This window comes from Enhydra lutris, unplaced genomic scaffold, assembly GCF_002288905.1.
Source record: "Enhydra lutris kenyoni isolate GAN:26980312 unplaced genomic scaffold, ASM228890v2 scaffoldscaffold69, whole genome shotgun sequence".
NCBI classification, from domain to species: Eukaryota; Metazoa; Chordata; class Mammalia; order Carnivora; family Mustelidae; genus Enhydra; species Enhydra lutris.
In genome coordinates, this window is record NW_019154153.1 from 9237532 (window position 1) to 9265328 (window position 27797).

Below are 27797 nucleotides of genomic sequence, written 5' to 3' on the forward strand. Positions count from 1 at the left end.
ATCAAGCCCTGCATCAGGCTCTCTCCTCAGTGGGGAGCCTGCTTCCCGCCACTCTCTCTGCCTGCATCTCTGCCTACTTGTGATCTCTCTCTCTGTCAAATAAATTAAAACAAAAAACAAAAAACAAAAAAACAAAAAATGAAAAACCAACCCAGGCCACTTCAATTGCTTCAATAACTCCATCTTTAGCTAGGCAGGTCAAATGCCAAACAAAGAGATTCAGATTCCTGTCTACTTTGCCCTGTTTCCAGCCCCGTTATGGCAAGAGGGGTGTATATATGAGTTGAGTGCCTTGACTGGGATCTGCCATCCACTCTCCAGTTCAGGTCGCGAAGCCCACTGTCCCAACAGCTCTGGTTCATGAGGCTGTCTCGATTTTTTGTCTTATGCCTCTTCCAGAGTTCGGAAATGATGGCAGCTCGGTCAGTTGTGATCCCTCCCATATTGCAGCCAAGAATGCCTCCATTGTTTGAAATCCATGTCTGCAGATGCAATAGACTTAAGAAACCCCCTCCTCTTTGCCAGAAAGGGGCAGGACTCCTCAGGTGACACCCCTGGGAAGAGCTGGCCCCAAAGCAGCTCCTCTGTGATGGCTGGGTGCCCGGGCCCAGGCCACATGGCAGCCTGTTCAGAGGCTTGGAGCCCTCACACTTGCCCGCCAAGGTCAGCAAGCCTTCAGATTTTTAAAACCACCGTAGATAACAAGGCTTTTTTAAAGGTAAGATTTAGGGGCGCCTGGGTGGCTCAGTCATTGTCTGGCGGCAGTTCAGGTCATGGTCCCAGGGTCCTGGGACCCCTCGTTGGGCTCCCTGCTCAGCGGGAAGCCTGCTTCTCCCTTTCCTACTCCTCCTGCTTGAGCTCGCACTCCCACCGTCTGCCAAATAAATAAATAAACAAAATCTTAAAAAAAAAAAAAGGTACAATTTATATTTACGGCCATCTATTTAACCTAAACATAGTTTATATCCATGTCTCTAGATCCTGCTTATTTCTAGCGGTGATTTCTGTACAAATGGGTTTCCACTGTCATTTGTGCTTATGTTCATTCCCTGCAAGCATTTCCCCATCAAATGATACTTGGTTTCTGGGGCCAGCCTGAGTGGGTATGATTTCAGGAGTCGTCAGCAGGACTTAAGTCCTTCAGTCTCCATGGCGTGTGAGAACTCTAAACCTCCAAAGAAATAGAGAAGAGAAAAAAATCCCAATTTTGGGAAGGATGAACCCATGCCAGAAGGAGAAGGCATTGCCCTGAGCTTACTCCTCCCAGATTCTTTTATTTCCAATTACTTAACTAGATCCTTGAATAGGAAGGGGGCTCTCAGACAGGGCTTGGGGAAGATATTCTTATAGTGGGGCCCATTTTTATTACCCAAGAAGTAAGACAAATGAAAATCAAGGTGCTTAAATTAAAACAGTAAGGTTCCTTTGAAAATAATGCTATGATTTGTTAAGGTTTCTGTTACATTGCTGCAGAGACTTTTATAAATATTTTCTTCTTGACAAGGTCTCATTATATTGAGTTTACAGAAGTTCTTTTTTGGATCTGTGTGTAATTCGCATCTATAGTTCCCCTCCTTCCTTGACTACAACATAAAAAATCCCAGCAATTTTCTGCAGTGAGTGGGTGGTTTACATCATTTTGACAAAAACGTTCATGACATTAGCTTTGGATGGAAGTTGGAAAAACACATATTTCACTGACAAGTGTTCTTTTTGGTAATATTTGTATATTTTTGCATGTACGGCCACAGTTTCTGCATCTTTCAGCTATTATACAATGACCTTGATCTGCTTAAGAAAAACATACCTTCAGTCTATAGTCAATCGTCTTCTCTTTGACTCTGCTGATAAGTGGGACCCAGTGTGCACGTTACAGAATCCAAGAACAAAGAATTCAGATCAGTGCAAATGGAAGTAAAAGATGCGCATTCTGGCGGAGTATTAGGGTACTTACTGATTGAGGAAGGCAAAGAGGTACCTCATCACTATAAGGACGGACCTAGGCAAGGTCAGGAGGAGTTTGCGGATGTGAAGCGCCCTCTCACAGAGATTATCTATTCCTATGGACAGAAGAGAACATGGTCAGGATCCTTTCGCTTGCCACATTTAAAGCAGAACACTGAGTGTTGGTTAGGTGTCCGACGTTTGATCTCACCTCAGGTCTTGATCTCAAGGTCATGAGTTCAGGCCCCGCATTTCTACAAAACACTGAGTACCAAATTTTGTATCTTACCATAAGTAAGCTCTTGCCCCTGGGTGAGATGCAGTCAATCAGTGATCAGCTTGGGGGTAATACCATTTCTTTCTTTTTTTTTTTTTTTTTAAAGATTTTATTTATTTACCTGACAGACAGAGATCACAAGTAGGCAGAGAGGCAGGCGGAGAGAAAGGGGGAAGCAGGCTCCCCGCTGAGGAGAGAGCCCAATGCGGGACTCGATCCCAGGACCCTGAGATCATGACCTGAGCCAAAGGCAGAGGCTTAACCCTCTGAGCCACCCAGGCACCCCAGTAATACAATTTCTGAGAGTATCTTCTCTGACCTATCTCTGTTTTTTTCTGATGGCCATGGTCTTGAGCAACTTCGCGTCTTCTAGGTTTAAAAACCATCTTTCACTTGCTGCTATTTCTGGATTGTGCATCTGATATGGTTTCAATTCCTTTCAAAAGCTGCAATGGTGGGGCACCTAGGTGGCTCAGTGGGTTAGGTCTCTGCCTTCGGCTCAGGTTGTGATCTCAGGGTCCTGGGATTGAGTACCGCATTGGGCTCTCTGCTCAGCATGGAGCCTGCTTCCCCCCCCCCCCCCCGCCTGCCTCTCTGCCTACTTGTGATCTCTCTCTGTCAAATAAATCAATAAAATCTTAAAAAAAAAAAAGCTGCAATGGTAACTAAAGTAGTTTTGGGGGACACCTCCCCTATGATTCATTAATTCATCCTGTGTTTATTTGTATATTACTATGATTCCAGCAAATGTACCAGGCTTTGAATCTCTCCTTCCTCAAAACTTATCATAGTATCTTACTGATAGGAATTTTTACTTTGTATTATATAATTTCATCAATTTTTCTAAACATCTATTTTAGGACAGCCTAATAGTTTTCAAGTACCAAGTTAGGCAATAGTAATGCATTACTGATTTGAATCCTGCTCTCAGAGAACTTATACCCTCATGTTTACAGTTATTTACTTTCTTATCCCTGTGGGAGAGTGAGCTCCCTGAAGACGGGTACCTGGGACTTCCTAGTATTATTTTATCCCTCTTTCCTAGCAATACAAATTGTCCAAAGGTTCTCAACACAAAAATGCCTGTGAACAGCAGCAAAAAAGTTAGTTCCAATAATGCATTATATGCATAATGATCTACATTTTACAATACATTCTCACATTTGCTATCCAATTTAACACAGATAATAATTCCATGGAGTAGGCAGGCCATGGAATGTCATCCCCATTCAATGGATTAGGAAAAAAAGAACTGGGTAAGTGGTTGGAGGGGTGGAGTTGGGACTAAAACCTATTTTCTGTTCAAGTAGGGTTGTCTTTCTTGGATTTCAAAGTACAAAAAGATTTTATTTTTAAGCAATCTCTATACCCAGTGTAAGGCTTGAACTCATAACCCCAAGCTCAAAAGCTTCACGCTTCACTGACTGAGCCAGCCAGGTGCCCCCTTTATAAAGTACAACTTTGAAGACATTCAATAAAGATACATTTGAGAAAAAGATTTCTTTTTTAACTTTTTTTCTTTTCTAATTAAGTAGGATCCATGTCCAAGGTGGGGCTTGAACTCATGACCCCAAGATCAAGTGATGCATTCCCTACCAACTGAGCCAGCCAGGTGCCCCTGGGAAAAATATTTCAAAGACTATTTCAGAAACATTTTTGGAGTTTACTCTAATTTTGTATTACTACATTTGCTCTTAATCGTTCTTGAGATATTCATATATCCTACTTGAAAATCTCAGGCCACTTTTTTTTTTTTTTTTTTTTTTTTTTTAAGGACTTCATTTCTGACATAATAGTCAATTGATTTTCCTTCTCTTTCTCAGGTTTTCTGACCTCCTCCCACACATAAACACAGTTGGCCCTCATGGATCTCTACTTGTTCTCTTCAATGGTAAACTCATTTGGTCTTGATGTTAGGACCATCCTTTCTAGGAAGGTAGTATTTTTGCTTCATTTTTCAATTTTGTGTGGGACGTAAGTTCTGTTGTTTCTACCCCTGGATATCTCAGTATTAATTTCCTAATTGAAGTCTTTATTATTTCTAGCTTGGACCATGGTAATACTTTGCTAATTCAGTTTTCTATTCCAATTCCTCTTATACCTCTTACAAACTTGAAATGACTTATGGCCCATTCTTAAAAGTAAATATTGAGATTTACTAGCATTTATTCTCTGGTCCTTAAAAAACTGTATGCATAAATAACTTCCCATTCATGCCCCAAACCAAACAGTTACAAAGTTTAATATGTTTATGCAAATTATAAATGGTAATGATGAAGGGTCCCGTGAATGGTCTCTGGACTGGCAATACCTTCTATTCTTTTCTAGCCGCATATAGATCCATAGAAGGGCTATGATTAAAAACAAAACAACAACAAAACTTCTGCCATTGTTTAAACTTTTGTTTAACAATTGTTCATTTGAACACGTAACATTGTTCAAAACTTCTGGATTGTTTCAAAAGTTAAGTCTACTGATTCTCCAGGCTGATCCTCAGTATAAGGTTAAGGTCAAATATCAGGGAGAGGGTTTTAGCAACTTCAGGCTCGTTTTGAGGTCTTAGAGAAAAAAAGAAAAGGAAAGAATGTGACAGGAACTACTCTTAATGTACTGTTGATCTTTAATCTTTGTCAAATCCCAGAGGGGGCAAGTAATTTTCAGGCTAGAAGAGGACACAGGCATCACTCCCAAGAGCCTTAATTTTAATTCAAGATCCTCCTATTTCTATCTCTCAGTTCTAAAGTGAGTTCCCCTACCCCTTAAAGGTAGTTTCAAACTTTTATTTAGAAAGAACTGGGGGTGGGCGCCTGGGTGGCTCAGTGGGTTAAGCTTCTGCCTTCGGCTCAGGTCATAATCTCAGGGTCCTGGGATTGAGCCTCTCATCGGGCTCTCCGCTCAATGGGGAGCCTTCTTCCTCTCTCTCTCTCTCTCTCTGCCTGCCTCTCTGCCTACTTGGGATCACTCTCTCAGTGTCAAATAAATAAATAAAAATCTTTAAAAAAAATAAAAAGAACTGGGGGAACAGGTACAGATAGAACTGGGGGAAATTGATTTATTTAGAATATTTTCTTTTAACTCACTGATTTTTAAAAAGTTTTTATTTAAATTCCAGCTAGTTAACATAGAGTGTAGTATTAGTTTCAGGCGTACAATACAGTGACTCAACACTTCCACAGAATAGGGATCCATATGCCAATTTCACAGCAGCATTATTTGTGACGGCCAAGGGGCAGACACCAGCCAAGTGTTCACTGATGGATGCGTGGATGAACCAAGGTGGTATAAAGACACAAGGAACTGTTATTCAGCCTTAAAAGAGAAGTGAAATTCTCCTACAACCTGGATAAATCTTGAAAACCTAAGTGAAATAAGCCAGACAGAAGAAGACAAATACTGTAGGATTCCACTTAACACCAGGTATCCAGAGTAGTCAAGTTCACAGAGACAGAAAGTAGCATGGGGCAGGGGGCTGTCAGGGGCTCCGGGGAGTTACTGCTTTCTGAGTACAGAGCTTTGGTTTGGGAGAGTGAAGAAGTTCTGGAGATGGACGGTGGTGATGGTTGCACACTGGGAATGTATTTAATGCTGCTGAATCATACACTTAACAGTGGATAAGTCAGTAAGTTTTGTGTTCTGTATATTTCACCAAAATTTGGGAAAAAAAAAATTGGGGGAGGGTACCATGAGATGCAAATGAAAGGTTTTAGGAGAGAAAGGCAACAGGAATGTAAAACAGTGACACCAAAAATACCAGATGAAATTGTGGGAGGCGGGCATAAATTCTCTGCAACTACAGTAAACCTCAATCAAAGCACAACAGAACTACTTGCATTCCTGAAGTCATAGCAAATCTATCTGTCCCAGAGGCCTCAGAGCATGACAGCTGGGAGCAGGACTCAGATATTACCTGGCTGGTCGCTCAACAGGCCTGCGGCGTACATCCTACAGGAGCCTTGCTCTGGTACAAACGACTCATTTACTCTCCTGAGTCCAGTTAGAGGGTCAAAATTTATGGTTGCTTCGGACACTGATTAATGTACATTCCCAGCGGCTCTCAGTGTGGCAATTCATAGTCTCCCACAATTCTATGCTGCTTGAAAAGATGGATCTTTTCTTCTCCTCAGAAAAGTTGTGAGTAAGGAAAACCAGTATTTCATTTGAATTTCTTTTAAGCTGGCCTTTGTTTCCACAATTCAGGATCTCATGTAATTAGGTAAAAGTGGCATTCATCCAGTCTTGGTCATGTGCTCAAAGCTCCCCATGCTTATTTCTGTTCTTTTCCTAGCACTGCAAAGTTCCCATGTCAGCATCCCAACCTCACAGGATGGGGCTTTGACAGCTCCATGTAAATGTGTGTGAAAAATTCACCACAAAACACAAGTTGCTTCAGAAAATGGCAAAAACTCAAATGGCCATTACTCTGGAAATATCAGTTCTTCTGAGGCACTATTTGCAAAAGTATTTGTCAGAAAACAAACAGTAAGTCACAAGATGCAAATGTATCCTCAAGTATGACAACAGGGAAGGAAAAGAATGGCCACTTTTACAAGAGGTTTATAACTGAGCAGGCACACAAATATTTCTGAGCTCCAGAGATCAACAGGCAATATTCAAGGTGAGTTTCCCAGTTCCAGGCCATTTTTAGGTTCATTGATAGGTTCTATCGATGTCAAGGTATTAATCAACTGTGTGCATGTGTGAATGAAAGGGAAAGAGAAAAACAGAGAAATGTTCTAGTACATTTAGATGAATCTTAGCTGAGCCTTGATGGGAGAGTTACCAGCTGTTCTCCTAAGTAAGAAATGAAATGCTTGCAAATCTTTCTAATAATCATTAATAGATTGAGTTCTGTGAATTAAACCATTATGTTCTTTCCTAGCTAAATAGCAACACTGTAGAAATAAATACATAGTGTTTCTTCTCCTGCTGAATTACTGAGGTTAGTAAAGAAACACTCTTAGCTTAGGAAGCTTTACTTATTCAGTTCAGATACTAAGCCTGTTCCATATTTTTAAGGGTAAAGGTAATCCCTAGTATAAGGCATCAAAGAGAAATTTAGAATTCAGACAGAAACCATCATGTATGCAACAAAGCTTAAAGAATTTTTAGCAACGAAAACATACACGAGAGAACCAAAAAGAGAATTTGAAAGCTTTTTTCTTTTCTCATGAAACAGTTAGAAATGGGCAAATAGATTTATGTACTAAAAGGCTCATTGTAATATTTTGTTTAACTGTAAAATCACTGGAAACAACCTAAATTTCTAAAACTAGGGGATCATTAAGTGAAATAAAAGCCATTTAAATCTGTATTTTGAAAAATATTGATATGGGAAAATGTTAACAACATTACTAAATTTAAAAAATGGCTTACAGGGGTGCCTGGGAGGCTCAGCAGGTGAAATGTCCGACTCTTGATCTCAGCTCAGGTCTTGATCTCGAGACTGTAAATTCAAACCCCATGCTGGGCTCCACACCGGACATGGAGCCTATTTTTTAAAAAAAGGCTTATAAAGAACCAATAGGAAATGATACAATTTCTAATGAGATCTACTGAGATATAATTCATATATAATTCACACATATAAAGTATACAGTCTTATGGCTTTAAAGTATATTCACAGTTGATCAATCACTACCTCAATCAGTTTTAGAATGTTTTTATTACCTCAAAAAGAAATCTCACATCCATTAGCAGTCACTTGGTATGATACCCCTCTTATTAAAAGCACGTGGTTGTCGTATATCCATTCAATGGACAATTATTTGGCAATAAAATAAAGTTCTGATACATGCTACAATAAAGGTGGACCTTGAAAACATGCTAAGGAAATGAAACCAGTTGCCAAAGACCACATTTTGTATAATTCCTTTTATATATGAAATGGCCAGAATAGATAAGTTTATAGAAAGTAGATTAGTGGTTGCCTAGTGGGATGGGATGAGTAAATAGTTTATGTTTTTGCTAATTGGGGTTTTTTTTTTGAGTAATAAATATGTTCTAATATTGATTGCGGTGATGACTTTTAGTCCTGTGAATATATTAAAAGCCACTGAGTTGTATACCTTAATGAATGAATTATATGGCACAAGAATTGTATCTCAATAAACTGCTTTCTTTTTTAGATTTATTTACTTATTTCAGAGAGAGAAAGCTAGCATGAGTTGGGGGGTGGAGTAGAGGGAAAGAATCTTCAAGCAGACTCCCTACTGAGAGTGGAGCCAACCAGGGATCAGTGTCATGATCCATGAGATCAAGTCATGATCTTGAGCTAAAACCAAGAGTCAGATGCTTAATCAACTGAGTCACGCAGGCACCCCACAATAAGCTGTTTTAAAAAGTTTGGGGCTCCTGGGTGGCTCAGTCATTGAGTATCTGCTTTCAGCTCAGGTCATGATCCCAGGGTCCTGGAATCGAGCCCCGCATGGGGCTCCCTGCTTGGCAGGAAGCCTGTTCTCCCTTTCCACGCACCCCTCCCCCCCGCACTGCTTGTGTTCCCTCTCTCGCTGCATCTTTGTCAAAAAAATAAAGAAAATCTTTAAAAAATAAATAAATAAAAAGTACATAGGGATGGGGGCACCTGGGTGGCTCAGTGGTTAAGCATCTGACTCCTGATTTTGGCTCAGATCATGATCTCAGGGTTGAGAGACTGAGCATCCCAGTGGGTTCTGTGCTGGGCATGGAGCCTGCTTAAGATTCTCTTTCTCCTTCTCCCTTTGTCCTTCCTCCCCACTCTTTCCCTCTTCAAAAAAAAAAAAGTACATAGGTATAAAAAACTTAAAAGTACATAGGTATATGTATAGAAAAAACCTGGGAACATACTAAAAAGGCTTATATTATCTTTGTATAAGGAATTATAGATGGTTTGTTTTTCTATTTTATTTTCTAATTTTTCTACAGTGATCACACATTAATTGCATAATAAACAATTATTTTAAAAATGTACTGATGGGGCGCCTGGGTGGCTCAGTGGGTTAAAGCCTCTGCCTTCGGCTCAGGTCATGGTCCCAGTGTCCTGGGATCGAGCCCCACATAGGGCTCTCTGCTCAGCAGGGAACCTGCCTCCTCCTCTCTCTCTCTGCCTGCCTCTCTGTCTACTTGTGATCTCTATCTGTCAAATAAATAAATAAAATCTTTAAAAAAAAAATGATCATTTAAAAATGTACTGATGGGGCGCCTGGGTGGCTCAGTGGGTTAAGCCGCTGCCTTCGGCTCAGGTCATGATCTCAGGGTCCTGGGATCGAGTCCCGCATCGGGCTCTCTGCTCAGCAGGGAGCCTGCTTCCCTTCCTCTCTCTCTGCCTGCCTCTCTGCCTACTTGTGATCTCTGTCTGTCAAATAAATAAATAAAATCTTTAAAAAAAAATGTACTGATGGGCTATTTATGATTTTAAGAAATTATTTTTAAGGTATGCTAATGGTATTATGGCTATGTTGTACAAAAAAAGAAAAGAATTCTCTTCTCCCAGAGATTCATACATACAGAGGAAGTGATGTGTCAGGGAGATGATGGAAGGGATAGAGGTGGAATAATTTTGTCCAAGAAATGAAAATTGTTAAAGTTAGGTGATCGTTTATACTGGGATTTATTATAATTTTCTGTATCTTTTTATAGAAGTTTGAAAATATATATAATAAAAGAGTCAAAAACAAGGTTGATGATGAGCAGAATGGACAGTACAGTTCTAATTCGGTTTTAGAAAAAGTTGTGTGTGCACATGAATACAAAAGGAGCAGAAGGAAATGCAACAAAATGGTGGTGTACACACACCATTGTCTTTGAGCAGCAGCATTACGTGGGACAGTCTTTTGTTCTACGTGCTTCTGTGTATTTTTCAAGTATCCTAAATACTATATGTTGATATCATGATGAGTGAAAGAAAAGACCCTCCTAAAAAAGCTTCCTGGGGCTCAAGCAGTCACCTAGATAGTAACACATAAGGTAACGTGAAGGGCAAACGTGCCATCTGGGCTCATGGCCCTGTGGCAGCCAGGAAAGACCACACATCACTTGAATAGCTGATCTAGGGCAAGTCCTTTGGACTTCTGCCCTAGGGAATCTCGAAGCCATAGTATATGTACTTTCTGGAAGCTGACCAGAATGTGTGGGCCTAACCTTGGGCATTTACAAAACCATTACAAAGTAGATGGTTTTAAAAAACCTACTTGGGTGAGAAACAGACACTACCAAGTTTGTCATTTCAAATTTAGATTGCCCTGGAGTCCACTGGGTCTTTATCCATATTTGCAAGTTTCCAAAGAATGTAATATTTTGAAACATAAAAATGGCACAATAACAACTCATCACTCAAAAAAAAAAAAAAAAAAAATCTTTCCCCAAAAATAAGTAAGTAAAAAGTAGCAGGTAACCAGAAACCTATGTAAACTTCTTTTGTTTTTTAAAGATTTATTTATTAATTTTAGAGAAAGGGAGAAGCAGACTCCTTGCAGAGCCCATAGGGGGGCCTGATCTCACAACCTGAGATCATGATCTGAGCTGAAATCAAAAGTTGGACACGCTTAACCTTAACTCACTGAGCCACCCAGGAGCCCCTGACGTATCCAAACTCTTAAAAAAGATGAAAGGGAAGATTTTTCTATACAAAGTAAATATCACATGAAATCATCTTAATAGGGAAAATCAATCCAATTATGGCAATGCTAAGAGAAGATGACACAGATAAAAACAATCAACGTGCATGGGACCTCTCTCCACCAGAATTTCTAAATCTTTGTGCTCCTATTACATACTAACTTAGACTGCATTTATTTGTAAATATCTTCATTCTCTTACTATTTTTTAAACCTCCTGAAGGCAAAAATCAAGTGTTTCAATCCCTAGAAAGTTTTGCATATGGCAGGCAATTAATCAGTGGTTCAAATGATCAAATAGTGTAATATCGATGAGAGGATATAACGATGAATGACGTACTATACCGTATTCAAAGAATTTAATGAAAATCCAGAAAAAATATGGTACATCAGGGTCACAATGGCATGAGAAAATGCTTGCCTAGAGATAAATCAATAATAGCTAGAAATCCCCTCCTTTTTGAGAGATTAGATGTTGGAAGAAAAGGGGTCATTATATACAGTGTCATTCATTATGTGTTCTTGAAAAACATCCTATTCTGCAAAATGCACTAAAAATAACAGGACTTATGGGGGAAAAGTAGGCTGGGACAGACAGCTCAACATCTGTTTAACTTTATAATAAAAGCATCAACAAAAACACTGACAATACTATTTAAATTACTAGCATGGTTCAATCACTCCTGACTAGTGTCCTTAGCAGCCTTAAACCCCGGGACTCCTGCTTCTTTGAGATGTAGGTCATGGAGGGCATTCATTGCTGAGAGAGACTATTTTCGTAAAAATTAACCTGAGGATTATTAATCCACTGTTTTAATATAGTGGGGATGTCTTTGCAACTTCTTCATTTGCACTGGTAGCAGTTCACTGCATGAAAAGAAAGACATTGCTGTAGATTTTCCATTGTTTTCCCTATGGTCTTCACATTTCAGTAAGCCTGACTCTTCCTTCCACTGTGAGACAGCTTGATATTGATTGTTAAGAAACATTTCATGTGCTGGGAAAATTCATGCTGGAAGCACCACAACTTCTAGGTTCTACTAGCATCATTTCTAAATGCACGTGAGATAATTAGGTCAAAGAACAGACTGGTAAGTGGCTAACGCAGGTGCTGGCATATAGGATCTCAGATTATAGTGGGAGTAGTTGTAACCGTTGTAATGATGATAGCTAGCAACATTGACTGGGGTCTACTGTGTGCCAGGCATGATGCTAAATACTTTATATGAATTATTTCATTTATTCTTCACACAGACTTTATGAAATAGATAAAGCAACAGATATTCAGTAAGACTAAGTATTAATCTCTGCCCGAAGTGACAAAGCTGTTAAGTGGAGAAGCTAGAATTTGAATCTTGATCTTTCTGACTCTACGGTTCAGATTTTAATAACCACAATGGAGCAGTATTTCTCATCCAGTGAAAGCCTGAAGTGACTCTACAATACTCACAGACAAGGTAGTCCGATGTGCTTTATCCTACTGGTACATGTGAACATAAATGTTGATATATGTACCTAGAAAACCACAAAGCATTGTAGAGTGCTTATTATTTTTCCAGATTTAAGCTTTCTGGCTAGGATGTAAGGAAAAATCTCTGGACAAGCCCAAAGGAGAATTCCAGAAGCATGACACCTCCTTTTCAGTTCTTTCCAGCTGGGTCACAGACCTGCTGTGATGACTCAGGCTATGTAAGGGCCTTGGAATGGACACACAGGCACACTTCTGAATCCCACACAAGACATCAGGCTGTATAGGGTGGGGGTGGAGGGAATTATGACTGGGGAACTCATACCCAGCGAGAGCCAGGATTTTAGGCATGAATGCCAACAAAAGAATTCTGGTAAAATTTTGGTGACCTTTAACAACTGTGGATTCTGTACTTACTAATGGACCTGGAATTAACTATGGCAAGTAGTAGGGCTACAAAACTGAGTAATCTATTAACATCTCACAGGCCTGTGGAGTTACCTGTGGGCATTTCATTGAACATACTCTTTGCCACGCACTCTTCTTGGCACTTTACAGGTATTAACTCATTTAATTCTCATAGCCCTGTGATATATATAATAGTCTGTTGTCTTCCCTTTTTTTTTTTTTTTTTAAGATTTTATTTATTTATTTGACAGAGAGAGATCCCAAGTAGGCAGAGAGGCAGGCGGGGCGGCGGAGGGGGGGAAGCAGGCTCCCCGCAGAGAGCCTGATGCAAGGCTCAATCCCAGGATCCTGGGATCATGACCTGAGCCGAAGGCAGAGGCTTTAACCCACTGAGCCACCCAGGCACCCCTATTCTCCTTTTTTTTTTTATAGCTGATGAAACTCACATGCAGAGAGGTTAAGAAATTTGCCTAGGTCACATAGCTGGTGAGCAATTTGGACTTAGGCTATTTAAGTTCAAAGCATGCCTTCTTAACCTCTTCCCTAAATTCTCTCTTCAGCACATGGAGAAGAAGGGGTTAAAAATTGTAATGTGGGGTGTTAAGAAAAAATTATAGACCTCCATACACAGTGGAATGTTAGTGGAGGAGTGACTAATTTTGCTAGGGGTGGCGGGGGTGGGGAGGGCCTGCTGGGAGGAGTGCCAGGTCAGCAAAGCCTTCACAGCAGATGTCAAATAGCTCTCCAGGACAGCAGACCAAACAGCGTGGGCAAAGGCATGGGGTGGGTGATGGCCTGGCACACTTGCTGCTTGCTACTGTTGATACATAAAGTAAAAAGGGGACGGGTGGCAGGAGATGAGTGTGCACAGAAGCAGGGAGAGATCCAACAGAGGAAGAATTTGGTTCTGTGAATTGGTCATCCCCAGGAGTCTGTGTTCAGGTGGGACATACTGCAGTAGGTTTTAGAAGGGGAGGGTGATGGGAGTCGTACGACCAGATCTGTGCCGTCGGATCTCGCTGCAGTGTGAAGGATGAAATGACGTGGAGGATGGGGGTGCTGGGAAGAGAGGGCAGAACCTAGAAGGAGGGGCTGACTCCACCTAGGAGACTGTTACTAGCAAGCCCAGCGAGAAGCTGGTGATGGCAATGGCGAGGAGGCATGAGCTGGGAGAGTTTTGAGAACTGGGGGGTGAACTGGCTGGGGAAGCAGGGTGGGAAGGTTTTTAGGGGCAAGCTTGATCCGTATTCTTGTTCTCCTCACTGTGTGATCTGGGTCAGCTCCAGATCCCTGCCTGGGAAGTGGGGCTTAAAAAGGCATTGCATTTTCAGGTGTATGGAACTCAATGTGGTTAATAACTAATTCTGGGTCTTGTGACTTTCACCTTCTTTCCTATGGTGTGAAAAGCCTCCCTGAATAAAACAGCAATGCTTTATTTGCTGATGATGATCAGTTTCATGATGTGTCCTACATAGTCCCATAGCAACTCTGCCTATTCGCGGGGGATGCCCAGTGACAGATAATTACCACCTGCTTCCCTGCACTGTACTAATGATCATGGATCTCATTTTACCTTAGCTCTGGAAGGGACTGACAGTCAAAGATGGGAAAATTACTACACTCCTAAGATTGGTGGTGAAAACCAAGGACCAAAAGACAAACAGAAGTTACGTTCCATGCTTGCAACTTCCTGTTCCCCCCTAAGCTGGTTGGCACCTGCCTTTCTGCTTTATTCCAGCCACTAAGTGGGAAACTCTTGGGCTCTAAGGAGCTGCTGACGTTCAGGAGCAAAGCCCACTCAGCAGAGGGCGAGGCCACAGCTGGGAGGATGACTCATGTTGGATCCAGAAAGAAAACAAATGGTCTTGAAGATTTGGTGGTAATGGGGTAATAGTTAGGGGGAGGATATGTGGTGAGGGCTCCCTGCCTTTTCCAGGAAATTGGTTAGTGAGACAATTCTGGTGCGAAAAGACTTAAAAAAAATCCACTTACTGATACAAGAAATCAGATCATTAAATCTTTCCTTAGGAAAGAGGGGGTTTTCCAGCCCACGGAAATAGAGCTTCAGAACGCCAGCCACTGAGTTAATATCATGGTTACTCTGGTCATCAGCTAAAGGGTTTTCACCTACAAAAAAAGAAAAAATTAGTTACATGCACAGTGCTTTTCTTTTTTTTTTTTTTCTGAACAAAAATATGTTTCTGTACTCATACGTTTCTATATATACATGTATCTTTTAATTATACTTTATGAAAGATTATATACTACTAAAATTAAAAATAATTGGTTTAGATATCCCAACTCATGATTAACCTAAAAATAGTTGGCTAAAATAAAGCTTTTAAAAATCTTAATGCTACCAAATAATCCCTTACGAGTTACCCAAATCTTAAAATAAAGTATTGTGGGACATCATAAAAATCTAATCTTAGCTTGACATGAATTCAAATAGGACATTCTCTGTTTTTTATCCTACTGGGAAGAAGATACCATATAGACACAATATCAGACATAGTATAGGATGCACCTAACTGTGAATGCCTACAATTAAATAAATGTTTCCTGAAGTGGCCTGGTGGCGTTCATGGCGCATTGGAAAGCTGCCATTCGGCAGTGGGAGATTTGGAAATCAGACAGAGGGTTCTGAAAACGTACCCTTAATAGTACCAAGGGACTTGTATAAAAAATAAAAACTTAAAAAATAAATCACAAATATGAAATTATGTTAATCTTTATGGCAAGCAGTTTTAAGATGTACATAATTGACATGGCTATTCCACACCCCTGAGAATTAAACTGAGATAAAATCCTTGAGAAATTCAACACAATATGCAGCCTTAAATCAAACTCTATTTTTTATTCACAGGTCTGTTCTAAAGTTCAACAAAAATTGTATATTTTAACTTTTTTTTTTGCCTCTTGGGCAGGAAACTGATGCTTTATACATTTCAACTTATGCTGAATATGGTTCCTGTAAGAGACTTGGATCACTTTGCTGCTGAGAGGGGAGACTGCTCTGCTCTACACATCCTATCAGTCAGAGAACTTGGAACAGGAAAAACAATCTGGATCCAAGTTTACCTCTTCCACCAAGCTTTGAAACATTCAAGGGCTCCCTGCCAAGGGAAAAGGGACAGAGAGAGAGAGAAGGTTGCCCTGTCTCCATGCCATGATGCCCCTCACTCTGTGACCAAGCAGAGGAAGGAAGGTACAGATGTATCCCGAAGTAGACATGATAGAAATCATTATAATTGAGGCACGTTAATAAATAAGAGCCATCCCTACGGAGTTATCCATTTTCACTGATGATACCTAATCCTCACCCTGATCCTGGAATTCTGCAGGTAATGAAACCGAGGCCAAAATAGGAGACGATTAACTTGGCCGAAATCAAATGATTAGTCACTGGAAGAGTGATTTGATTCTGGCTCTGCCTAACACTACAGTGTATGGTTTTGCTAATTATAAGGTGCGAAATAAGAGTTCAGTAGGATTTATTTGACAGCCAATGATCAACAAGAGTACGCTACCTGCTAAAGTCCCAGGGAAGGAGTCTGGGGATGGTAATAAGAGGAAGGAGAGCATTTCCGACATGCAGTAGGGATGAGTCACCTCTAACACCTGCTAGGTAGGCTCAGGGCTATCCTGCCGCTCTTCTAGAACCTTCTCATGGGTTCTCATGCCACCTTTCACACACCTGCTGAGAATGATCAATGCCCATCCTAAACCAGGATACCAAGCTCCTACGCTGTTTTATACTTGATAACAAGGTCTTATGATTTTGGCTTCATTTCTCAGCTATGCTAAATAGATTCTTAAATCAACATCTAAAATGAAGTGAATGCAAAGAGAAAGATTTTGAGGATCTACAGAACGAGTATGCCACTTCACTCGAGAGCAGCTGATGGCTTTTTAACATGGCTTGTGTGTGGGTAGAGACATACAATTACCTCTCTCAAATGAATTTTTAATATCATTGACCTCCACCTGGGAACCAGACACTCTGAAAATCCCCTGATGCTGAAGACCTAAAAAGAACAGAAGAGGAAGAGGATGAAAAACCCCATCACAACCGTTAGGTCCCTCTTTCCCCAATAATCAAATGTTAAATGAAAAGACATATCTACTATACTCCTAGTGATTATTACTTTTTAAGTAAGAATTTCAGGGGCACCTGGCTGGCTCAGTTGGTGGAACATGTGACTCTTGATCTCAGGGTTGTGTGTTCAAGCCCCATGTTGGGTGGAGAGATTTCTTAAATAAATAAATCTTAAAAAAAAACAAAACCCAAAAAACAAAATAAGAATTCCAAAGTTTATGGCTTACCATAGAGGTTGATGAACCGAATACAGCTTTCCACAATGAGAGGGATAATCTGTCCTGAGTCCTGGGTAAAGAGATGGAAACCAGTTAACCACAGAGAGGCATAAATCACACATTAAAATAAAGTTCAAGAGGGCTTTTTTACTCTTTTAGAGGATCATTTTCAACTCCTCCCTCAAAAATCTTCCACTAAGGCCAAAAATAAAATCACATTTAACCTAAGGTGTATCTCGTTCTGGAGCAAACCACATTCAATACATTTATTGCAATCCTGTTTCAGTGTCCTCTGTTGTGCCTCCAGATGTCAAAGCGAATTCATCTCTTTTACTTATATGGAGGCTCATGTATCAAAGTGAATACATGAATCGCTCCTCTTTTTAAGGGTTATTTATATAAGTAATTACTCTAATGGACCTAAAGAGAACTCTGTGTATTCTAACCACGGCATCTTAGGACTGACTGGCCGTACCGGTCACTACACACAGCCTTTCAGACATGCTGGGACCCTCTTGGTGACATCCCGAGAGTACACAGTCGGGATGACAACATGCTTCCAGATGCATGACAGGAGGAATGTCTTCTAGATGATCATAATGTGTTACATATTTGTTTGGTTTGCATCAGAACTTACTCATCCTTATAGATTTTTCATCGTTATTTTTACATGTTTTAAGGATTATGAAAAAATGGCCCAAATGCACGTCCCATTAGACCCCGTTTTCTGAGGAAGGGGCAGTTTTGTGGCCCCTTTCCCTATATCTTGTAATAGAGTCAGTGCACTCTGCTGAACAAGTGTGAATTCTGGAAATGTTTTAAAACACGTGTAGGATGATAGATGAGATGGAGGAGCTGCCGGGGTCACAGTTAATTATGCACCAGTGCCATGCACTCCAAGTGGTTAAAGACAGGTACTGACTGTGGAGTTCATGCTCATATACCTTCAAAGACTCTGCTCTTTCAGGAATTAGAGCTTTACAGGAAACGTGGAGGTTCAGAATGATTAGCAAACATCGGTTACTAACACACGAGGAATTTTATTCTGAACCGCACGAAGAATTGGGATGTCTTAATATATGAAAACAATTCAGAATCTACTAACTTTTACAAATAAGCAACAGGGGAAGGATTGGGGATAATGCAGCGGAGCCATTTAAACTCTTAACTATTCCTAGGATGGCTCATATAGTTCTTGAGGAAGAGTTTTAGTTTAGGTTTTAAGACCATCTAATCAGCGTGTGAACCAGTTAGTGCTTCAATCACTTCTGGAGATTGTATCAAGTTTCTCTAATTAGTTTTTTTTTGTTTTAGGGATGTACACTTTATTAATTTCTTAGAGAAGGCCCTTAAGAATAAAAATTCTTTAGTGTGGACTAGTTGGCTCAAAAATAGCGATGTAATTACACCAACACTTACTGTGAGGGGATACTTCTTTAAAATACAAGTGTGTTTTAGGGGAGGTAATCTTTATATGACCGTTTCACTTAACACTGTAATCTAAAAGAGCAACAAATATTTAAATGTAAGTGATAAAAGGAGAATATTAGTTTGCACCTCTGATGAACTTAGTATTAAAACAAAAAGAATAAAATATTATTAAAAGAAAAATGTTTGCACTAAGAAAGTTCTAAATAAAAATGCCTTAAGTTTTCATATTATTTAAAAAACATTTTCGTCTTTACATTTCCTCAAGATAATCACTAATCTTTTGCTTAATGTCAGTATTTTATTTGGATACAATGAATTCTATGGTCAAAAAGTAATAAGTGTGTGTGTGTTTTAATTTGATTTCATGGATGCCAGATGCTTTGGTAGAAAATAGTTTACAAGAAGTGAAACAATGGGCTGTGCTCCACCCACCATTCAAACAAACAAACAATAATAATAATTAAAAAAAAAAAATCCCTCTGTGCCTCAGTTTCCCCCTGGGAAAAAGGAAAAATGGTTTGCTCTTGCTTTCTCACAGTGATATTGTGGGGACCTCGAGTGATGGAGCACTTTCCAGAAGGGCAGAGATCTCTGTCTCCACTGTTTTACTGCTATGACCGAAGATTCTTTAATATGCCATCTGGGACCTAGAAGAGCTCACCTAAGTGCATTTCCCAAGATAACTGGTTTACTCCTTCTTTAGTCCCTAAATTTGGTTTCCATTAACTGTTCTTAATGAAAAATCTTTTAAAAATATAATATGAGCTGTCCTGTTATCTTCAGCAGTTATTCTTGTACTGTGTTATCAAATAGAACGGAATCGTACCCTTGTTTCTTTGAGCTTTTCTCTATGTTTTCTCTGCCAGACCATCAGCTGCATATCTCGGTGCTTTCATCTAATCTTTATCTTCCCTTCTCTCCAGCTAATTTGCCCCTGCTTATAAGCCTTGGGCTGGGAAGCTAGCTAATCAAGTCTGACAATAATTTTATATTAAATTAGAGCCAAGAAGGCTCTTTGGAGGCTGATGGCAGTGGGTTTGTGATGGCAATTTAGGTTGTCCAGTGGCTTTTCACTTAATACCAAGGTTAGGGCTCGTTTTCAAGGCTGCCAGAGGTCCTCAGTCTCTGTGTGTGTGTGTATGCACGTACGTGTGTATGTGTCTGTCCATGTGAATATGACACACACACACACACACACACACACACACACACACACACTTTTTAACCATTAGTGCCCATATTCGATAGAAGATCTGTCTTTAAAGAAACTAAGACATCCATAACATATTATTAAAGGAATCACGAATGATGAGGTTTTCTACATAAATTTAGTCTTCAGGAACACTGGAATCCATGACATAAAATGTTAGGCACGAAAGAGAAAGAAAGCTCTTCTCTTTTTTGTGCAATTTATCTGAGGGTCTGTAATCCAGTATTAATGCACATTTGGCATTTAACACTGACTTCCCTTAACGAAAGCCCTTGACTCAAATTTGGTACAACTGTCAAACATGTAATGTAAAACTGTTTATCTGCTTTTGCTAGAAGAGGCAACTCCTCTTAAATCAGTGTTTGAATTTTTGTACCTCTTTTCTATAGGAGATAGGTAGGAATCCATAAATAGTAAAGCTTATTTTTCAACCTGATTTCCAACTGCAAACATTTTTCTTTCAAAGACCTTAAAAATCAAATTAAAGCCAAGCATGATTATGATTTGAAAATGATATCAAGAGCAAAAGAGGCTGTGGCCTCGCCTCCCTGCAGCACTATACCTGATGTCTCGCGTGTGAGTTCCTTCGTCCTCGGCTAGAAGCATTATCAGAGGTACAGGGTGAAAAAGAAGACAGAGTAAACACAGCAGAGATCCAAGATACAGACCGCAGGGTCTTACCATTTCTCCAATATAATGAATTCCTCAAGTCACGGGAAATCTAAACTCTAGCCGTGCTTCAGAGATCCCCTAACAATGTACTTTAAAAATAGATTCTGTGCCATCTAATTTGCACGAGTAAAAATAAAATATTTTATCAGGTAAGCTCTTTTCCTTTTTGCCCAAATTATGGCTTTTTTTTTTTTTTTTAAAGAAAGAAAGAGGGCTTACTTTTTTGCCAACATAATACCCACATGTATTTCCTCCTCTGAAGGCACTCAAACCAAATATTCTTTCCTCTCTGACTTCAGGAAATATTATATTGATTTTCTGGGAAAGCAAAGAGCCCCAGGACAGACTTGGACATAATGACCTGCCTCCTTTTACGAGAGGCTGAGACCATTATAGGAAGAAGCGTGGAGATCAGCCACCCAGATGGCTGGTGCCAGTACCTTGACGAATGTTTCCAAATCCCCATTAAACAACTTAGCATTATACTGTGAGCGGGGTCTGGACTTCCTGTGTTTCTGGGGCTTAGGGGGAACACTTGGAGGCCTAAGGGAAGGGAATATAATTACTGAGCATGGCAGAAATCAAACAATGAATGAAATACCCATAGGTCACAGCAAAATCACAAAACAGGATTTCTTGTGTGCTCCCTCCACCCACCCCCCCAACATGGGGGAAAAGAGTCCTTCCCCTTTCCCATTTATTTACTTTTACTTATGTCATCAAAAATGATACAAACTATTCCTCAGATGACCCTTTTCTTGTACACTGCATATGACATTTGTTTGCTAGTTTGTTTAAAAATGGAATTGTGAGCTATCTGGCCAAGTGTTATAAAGTTGACCGGCTTATGAGTCACACGGAAGACACAATGAGTCATAAAAATCTGGGCTCTCGATAAATCTCAATATAAGAAATTAAATATAATATTTTTAGTTACAACATAATTCGTCAATGCAAGTAACGTCACATCTGTTCAATAGTCCTCAGATATTAATGGGGTTTTAGTTTATGCAAAAGTAAGTATTAATGGGGTCACAAGTGAAAAATGAGTTTGGTTCCAATGCTTTCTCGGGGAGGAGGTAGATACAGGCTCATATGAATGATTATGTCTTTATAACGAACTATCTCATCGCTTCAATATTTGTAGAGCATTAGCACACGTCCTCTATTCTGCTCTGGACTCTCCATCTCCAGTCTGTTTGCTCTGGTGGCTGCGCCAGTCTCTCTAACACACACACACAACCAGTGTCCCACGTGCTCCCCTTAGACCCCGTAGTTTCTTGCTCTGTTGTCGAGAGCCGGGGCCTCTTCTGTCCTCTTCCTTTAGAGCAAAGACGCCACAAGTACCTGACTCAGCTTCTCCAACTGTACTGAATGGGACACAGGGAGGGAGAGTGCCAGGACCGCTCTCCAGACATTCCAATTTTAACTCCTTCTTCATGGGAAGGCTTACAGGAGGGCGTGCGTCACACTTGGAAATTGGGTAAGCCCTTCGTTATGCTGCAAACTGTCTAGAAAGAATTACCTTTTCAGTTCACTGACGTTCAGAAAGGCCAGGTTAGAAACAAAATCCCAAGGACATGAGGAAGCCTGATTAGATTCATAAGAGATTACAATAATCTGGAGCTATCAAGAGAGGTAGGGGAGCAAACCTGACAGGCTTCCACAGTCGGATTCTAGGACTCAGCTTGTAGGTGGGCTCCTAGGATTAACGGGGTGTACAGTGAGCAGCACCCAAAGTCCCACATGCTTGAGAGGTTAAGAGGAGTTTTTTCAAGAGTCCAGAGGTGAATATGGAAACTTCCACTAGGCAGTATGCCATGGCCTGCTGAAATTTATGAAACCTCTTTTATATACTGATTCTGGGATATTCACAGAGGAAAGGATCTGGTGGGCATAAAAACCAGAACAACTACCTACCAAGGAGTTTAACCTTATGTGCTTGATTTCATCCAATCTTTTCATTACTTTGTAAGTATTTTTAAAAGATTTAAAAAAATAATTAATTTGATTTAGGGGGTGGAGGGGAGGGCCAGAAAGAGAGCCTCGAGCAGACTCTACACTCGGCACAGAACCCAACTCTGGGCTTGATCTCGCCACCTTGAGATCACGACCTGATCACGACCAAGCATCAGTGCCCAACCAAATGCACTCCCAGGTGCCCCTCATTATTTTACAAGTGTTTTAAAATGTAGACTTTATCTTTATTCAGGTATGGTGAGGCCAACAGGTCAGAAGCAAAGGCCACTGAAAGGACAGTTTACTACTCACACTGCCCAAGGGGAGGGTCAGGCTACTCTGTGGGGGAGGGGTACATGGGAAAGCACCAGGGTCAATCGGGAGGCAGAGGGAGTACAGGCAGTGCTGTGGTCTCCATGGGAAGGAAGGGGCAAGGGAGGGTAAGCAGGTTTAGGACTGGCTCGGTCGAACAAGTTTGGTGGGCTCTGGGGAACAGGGGTTGTCTGGTACTTGGCTTTGTGGTGATCAGGGAAGGGGGAGAGTGACCTTGAACGTGAAAGCCCAAAAAAGGATGGTAAAGGATGCAGCTGACAGTATAGGTCTGGACTGGTGGGTCTGCACACAAAAGGCATACTTGTGAGCATGACCTTTACTACTTCTTGGAGGGAGTGGAAGTCTCTCCAAGGTCAGAAGGGCCCCAAGATAGCAAAGCATCTGACAGGAAAACCAGAAAACACGGTTATTACAAGGTGCACACCTTGTAATAACAGATATGTAATATTACAGAGCTGCACACTTGGTGATGTCTGGAGCCACTGACGAAGCTAAGGGGATAAGAACAAAGCCTCATTTCGTGTGGTCACCAATTTGTGGGACAAGCAAATTTTGTAGCTGGAGCCAAAACCCCCTAAGTAGAGCTAGATCATTGTTCCCACACGACTGAGAGAAGCAGCGTAGCTCCTGGTGGGGGCAAATGAGGACATGTCTTTTAAGTTGTCTACCAGAGGCCTCTAAGTTGCCTCTCCTGACGATTCTAAAGTATGAGGCAAATACAATGCGACAAGACAACCATATTGAGAAAAACCTGACAGGAAAACAAAGTGCCCGGGCGTTTATCAAAGTCCTTTTGGAGGCAGAGGTCGAAAGCCATCAGGCCCCCGATGGCTCTGGCTTTACTAGGCACACATCTGGTGGACAGAATCAGGGCTGTGCCACCCAACACTTGAACGGTATGATGAGCGCTGGTTTGCTGGCTACCACACAGCCTGCCCATGTGGATGAGAGGAAGTCCGAGTCAGGCTGATGTGTGTATCTAGTCTGTCGGGCAGTGTCGGTTCTCACTGCAAATTCATATATTTGCATTTCCTTTTAAAAGGAAACTTTTTTTCTTGAAGTGCTTTATGTTCATTATAATATAGAGACAAAAGTAAAGCAGTTGACAGCCCAAAGAGATGATATATATGAAAAAAGCTCCATCAACTACATCTTACTATGCAGAAGTAACACTCCTCTTTGTCACTGACGCAGGGAAGAAAGAAACCTCGGTGTTTTCCATGAGGTTTAGGCAAGTCAGTAGCTAAATCTTTCTAGTTGGTTCACCAAGAAGAGAGGCTTCCTTTTGAATAAACTGCCCAGTACAGACAATACAGAGCTTTGAAAGTCAACTTGCCAATTACCACAACACACACACACACACACACACGCACACGCACCCACAGACACCCCCCCCCACAGTGTTCTAAATGCCTCTCACCTCAAAGAGAGCTCAACTTCAAGAGTGCAAAGTCTAGCTGTGTCAATTAGAATAATTTCTGGCTCTCACACAAAGGCTGGCACAGAAAAATAAAAGTTGCAAACTTTCCCCAACCCAAATCAGAATCTGTTCCCTAAAAGGCTTTTCTTTCTCAGCAGTGGCTTCAAAATCCCTTTACAAATGAAAAAAAGGGGGTGGGGAAGAAAGAAAAAGTGCAATATGGTTGTACTATTAAAACTTAAATCTTTAGGGGCGCCTGGGTGGCTGAGTGGGTTGGGCCTCTGCCTTTGGCTTGGGTCATGATCCCGGGATCCTGGGATCGAGACCCAAGTCGGGCTCTCTGCTTGGCAGAGAGCGTCCTCCTGCCCCCCCCACCCCTGCCTGCCTCTCTGCCTAATTGTGATCTCTCTCTGTCAAATAAATAAATAAATAAATAAATCTTAAAAACAAAAAACAAACTTAAATCTTTAAAATGAACCAAAAAGGGGTAAGCAGCTAAAATCCCAAGTATTCGGTACAGTTCTAAGTTTTATATGACATAAGGAAAAGCAGGAGCAGAAAATAACTGATCATGCTTTCTATTTGCTAACACAGTAGATATGCACATAACGTTGCTTGTTAAATTAAATGATCAAATCAGACTATTTCTAGATACTGAAAGTGTTTGGATTAGATAAACCAAGCCCATTCGATTTAGGTCTTTCTGAAGCAGTCTATCATTAAAGAGCTTTACAATTACACTGGGAAACCCTCAGATCTGCTGGAGCAAATCTGGTTTTGTGAGAACGCCAAAGATTTCACTTTACTATGGTCTGTTGAGTCAAAACGATCTTCCATGTTCATTAACAAAATTAGTTCATTCTTGCAGCACTGAATGGTTGTTTGTTGTTAAGGGGAAAGAAAAAAAGGATGAGAAATAGAGTCATGATAAAATATTTTCCTACCTTGTAGTCATATACTCAGCTCTATGACCTGCAGGGAAAAAAAAATAAGTAAATGGAATGGAATCAGTGGAATGCACTTGGTAACCTGTCCCTTACTTTAAGATGCTGAGTTTGTAATAACTTACACATTTTATGGTGGAAAGCATGAGGATAGCATATCACGAGAGACAAATAATTTGAAGTAAACATTTCATAAAACCTATACTTAAAATTTAATAAATCCTATAGATTGGAGAAAAATGTTTCACTTGGCAATTTGAGGCAGGGATATTTATTTGTTACTCAGGAAACATGAAACAGCTACTTGATCTTAACTGTAAGGTTAACAAAGAAATACAGATAAAACACATCCAAGGTTTGAATGTTAGTTGTTTCCTCTGTCTTGACTGATACTTGGGTTAGAAGGTGGTCAAATTAGGGTGGGAAAACTCAATTTCCTTTATATTAAGTTGGTGTTCTTTCTATAATATCTAGTCAGGTGAGAAGTTGAATTTTATAATCAGAAATGACACTAAATTATGCTACATTCTACAACCTGTAAGCTAATAGCCTTTCAAAGTTCCCTGCCACCTAAAACAAGAGTTTCTTATATATTCGGGCTTCTTGGCTTGTTTTAAACACCGGCTCTGCATTTCTGTTGTGCTCCTACAATCTGTGCTAATTCCAAGTGTGAAGGGGTCTGTGGTTGCTGTCTGCTCTTTCTCATGTTTCCGGTGGAGCTGTGGGAGGGGTGTGCAAGAGGGAACAATTTCATTGGTTTGTTTGCAAAATGACGACCCATTTCTGAAACAGCCTGAAGCTACAGCTACCAGAGAAAGGTCACATTGCAACACAACAGGTACACCCATCCCATCCCATCATAATGCAGTGATTCCGATTCGCAGAACAAGGCCAGGATAACATTTGTAGAGAGAGCGGTCTTTCTGGAAATGGTGAATGCACCCTCCCAGGCAACAGAGTCTTTTACTCTATTATCTGCTTTTGAAGAGCAAGTAAAGAAGGATTTGATTAATGATCTATTTGTAAAAGGGGTGGGGGTGACAGTTAATGCCAGAGAATACCTTCTTCAGCCCAGACTCAGGCCACTGTAGGTCTACTAGAAGCCATGCGGGCCCTGACTTGGAGTGGGCGTGGGAGGAAAGGGGAAAAATATAAAAAAATAGAACCCAGTTCTATCGATTTTTTAACTCGAACTCTCTTCCCTCTTTTGGCCTTTTGCTATTTTGATGGACAAGAAAAGTAAAAGGTGGACAGAGAACCCCAGAATAATTTCTAGCTGTTCTTAAGTATGAGAGATGGTCTGCTAGAAAGTGGTGTCTTCTGGGATATCCTTCGGCAGGAGGCTGGCTGGACAGGGTTAAAGCACAGAGACAAGACAGGGCTGGAGATTAAGATTTGAAGGTCACCACCACTTAGGTTGTTCTGGGGCCACGGGACCTAGTTAAGATCACGCACAGGGAGTCAGGAAAATGAGCGAAAGGTTGAGGACAGAGAAACTAGCAGGTTTGTGCTGTACTGTATTCTGTCATGCTACAAACTTTATTATCACAGAAGTATGACATCAAATATACTACTAACAACAAAAATAGCAATGATGTCTGATATTTATTAGACACTGTTCTAGGCACCTTCTATACATTAACTCACAATGTTCACAAAACCTTGGGAAGCAGGTAATGTTATTTTGATTTTATGGAAGAGACAAAGCATTTAGGAGGCAAGTGACTATGATTTGCTCAAGGTCAAACTATTAGTATGTGATGCATTTGGCCCTAGGATCCAGGTTTGTTCCCCCTCCCCCCACACATTTACAAATCTTTTTTATTTTTTAAATTTAAATCCAAGTTAGTTAACATATGGTGAAATACTGGTTTCAGGAGTAGAATTTAGTAATTCATCACTTACAATTAACACCCAGGAGTCACCCCAACAAGTGTCCTCCTTAATGCCCATCACCCATTTAGCCCATCACCCTAATCACCTTCCCTCCAGCAACCCTCAGTTTGTTCTCTATAGTTAAGAGTCTCCTATAGTTTGCCTTCCTCTCTGTTTTTATTTTATTTTATTTTTCCTTTCCTTCCCCTGTGTTCATCTGCTTTGTTTCTTAAATTCCACATATGAGTGAAATCAGATGATATTTGTCTCTTTGACTGACTTTATTTTGCTTAGCATAATACCCTCTAGGTCCATCCGTGTTGTTGCAAATGGCAGGTTTTCATCTTTTTGATGGCTGAGTAATATTCTATTGCATATATATAAGCCACACCTTCTTTATCCATTCAACGGTTGATGGGCATTTGGGTTCTTTCCCAATAAAATAGTTGGGCTATTGTTGATAATGCTGCTATAAACACTGGGGTGCATGTGCTCCTTCGAATCAACATTTTTGTATCCTTTGGATAAATAAATAATAGTGCAATTTCTGAGTCACGGGTAGCTCTCTTAACTTTTTGAGGAACCTCCATACTCTTTTCCAGAGTGGATGCACCAGTATGTATTCCCACCAACAGTGCAAAAGCGTTCCCCTTTCTCTGCATCCTTACTAACACCTGCTGTTTCCTGACTTGTTAATTTTATCCATTCTGACTGGTGTGAGGTGGTATCTCACTGTGGTTTTGATTTGTATTTTCCTGATGCCCAGTGACATGAAGCACTTTTTCATGTGTCTGTTGGCCCTTTGTATGTCTTCTTTGGAGAGATGTCTGGTTATGTCTTCTGCCCATTTCTTAACTGGATTATTTATTTTTGGGGTATTGATTTTGATGGGTTCTTTATAGATTCTAGATACTAGCCCTTTATCTGATATGTCATTTGTGAATATTT

The 27797-nt window shown here is 40.5% G+C and overlaps 1 protein-coding gene across 2 annotated transcripts in view; it reads right to left on the minus strand.

Annotated features, from left to right (window-relative positions):
- LOC111159733 (SLIT-ROBO Rho GTPase activating protein 1) overlaps positions 1 to 27797 on the minus strand; it is a 274927-nt gene that overhangs the window by 25166 nt on the left and 221964 nt on the right. Inside the window, exons 11-16 of one of the 2 annotated variants that reach the window (XM_022522308.1) lie at positions 24975 to 25002; positions 20209 to 20242; positions 17015 to 17075; positions 16639 to 16716; positions 14681 to 14815; positions 1955 to 2060 (exon numbers count right to left, since the gene is read on the minus strand). In XM_022522308.1, coding sequence (XP_022378016.1) covers positions 1955 to 2060; positions 14681 to 14815; positions 16639 to 16716; positions 17015 to 17075; positions 20209 to 20242; positions 24975 to 25002 — 442 coding nt within the window. Of the gene's footprint in view, positions 1 to 1954; positions 2061 to 14680; positions 14816 to 16638; positions 16717 to 17014; positions 17076 to 20208; positions 20243 to 20758; positions 20862 to 24974; positions 25003 to 27797 lie in introns of both variants that reach the window. The other variant, XM_022522307.1, reaches the window with a different exon arrangement.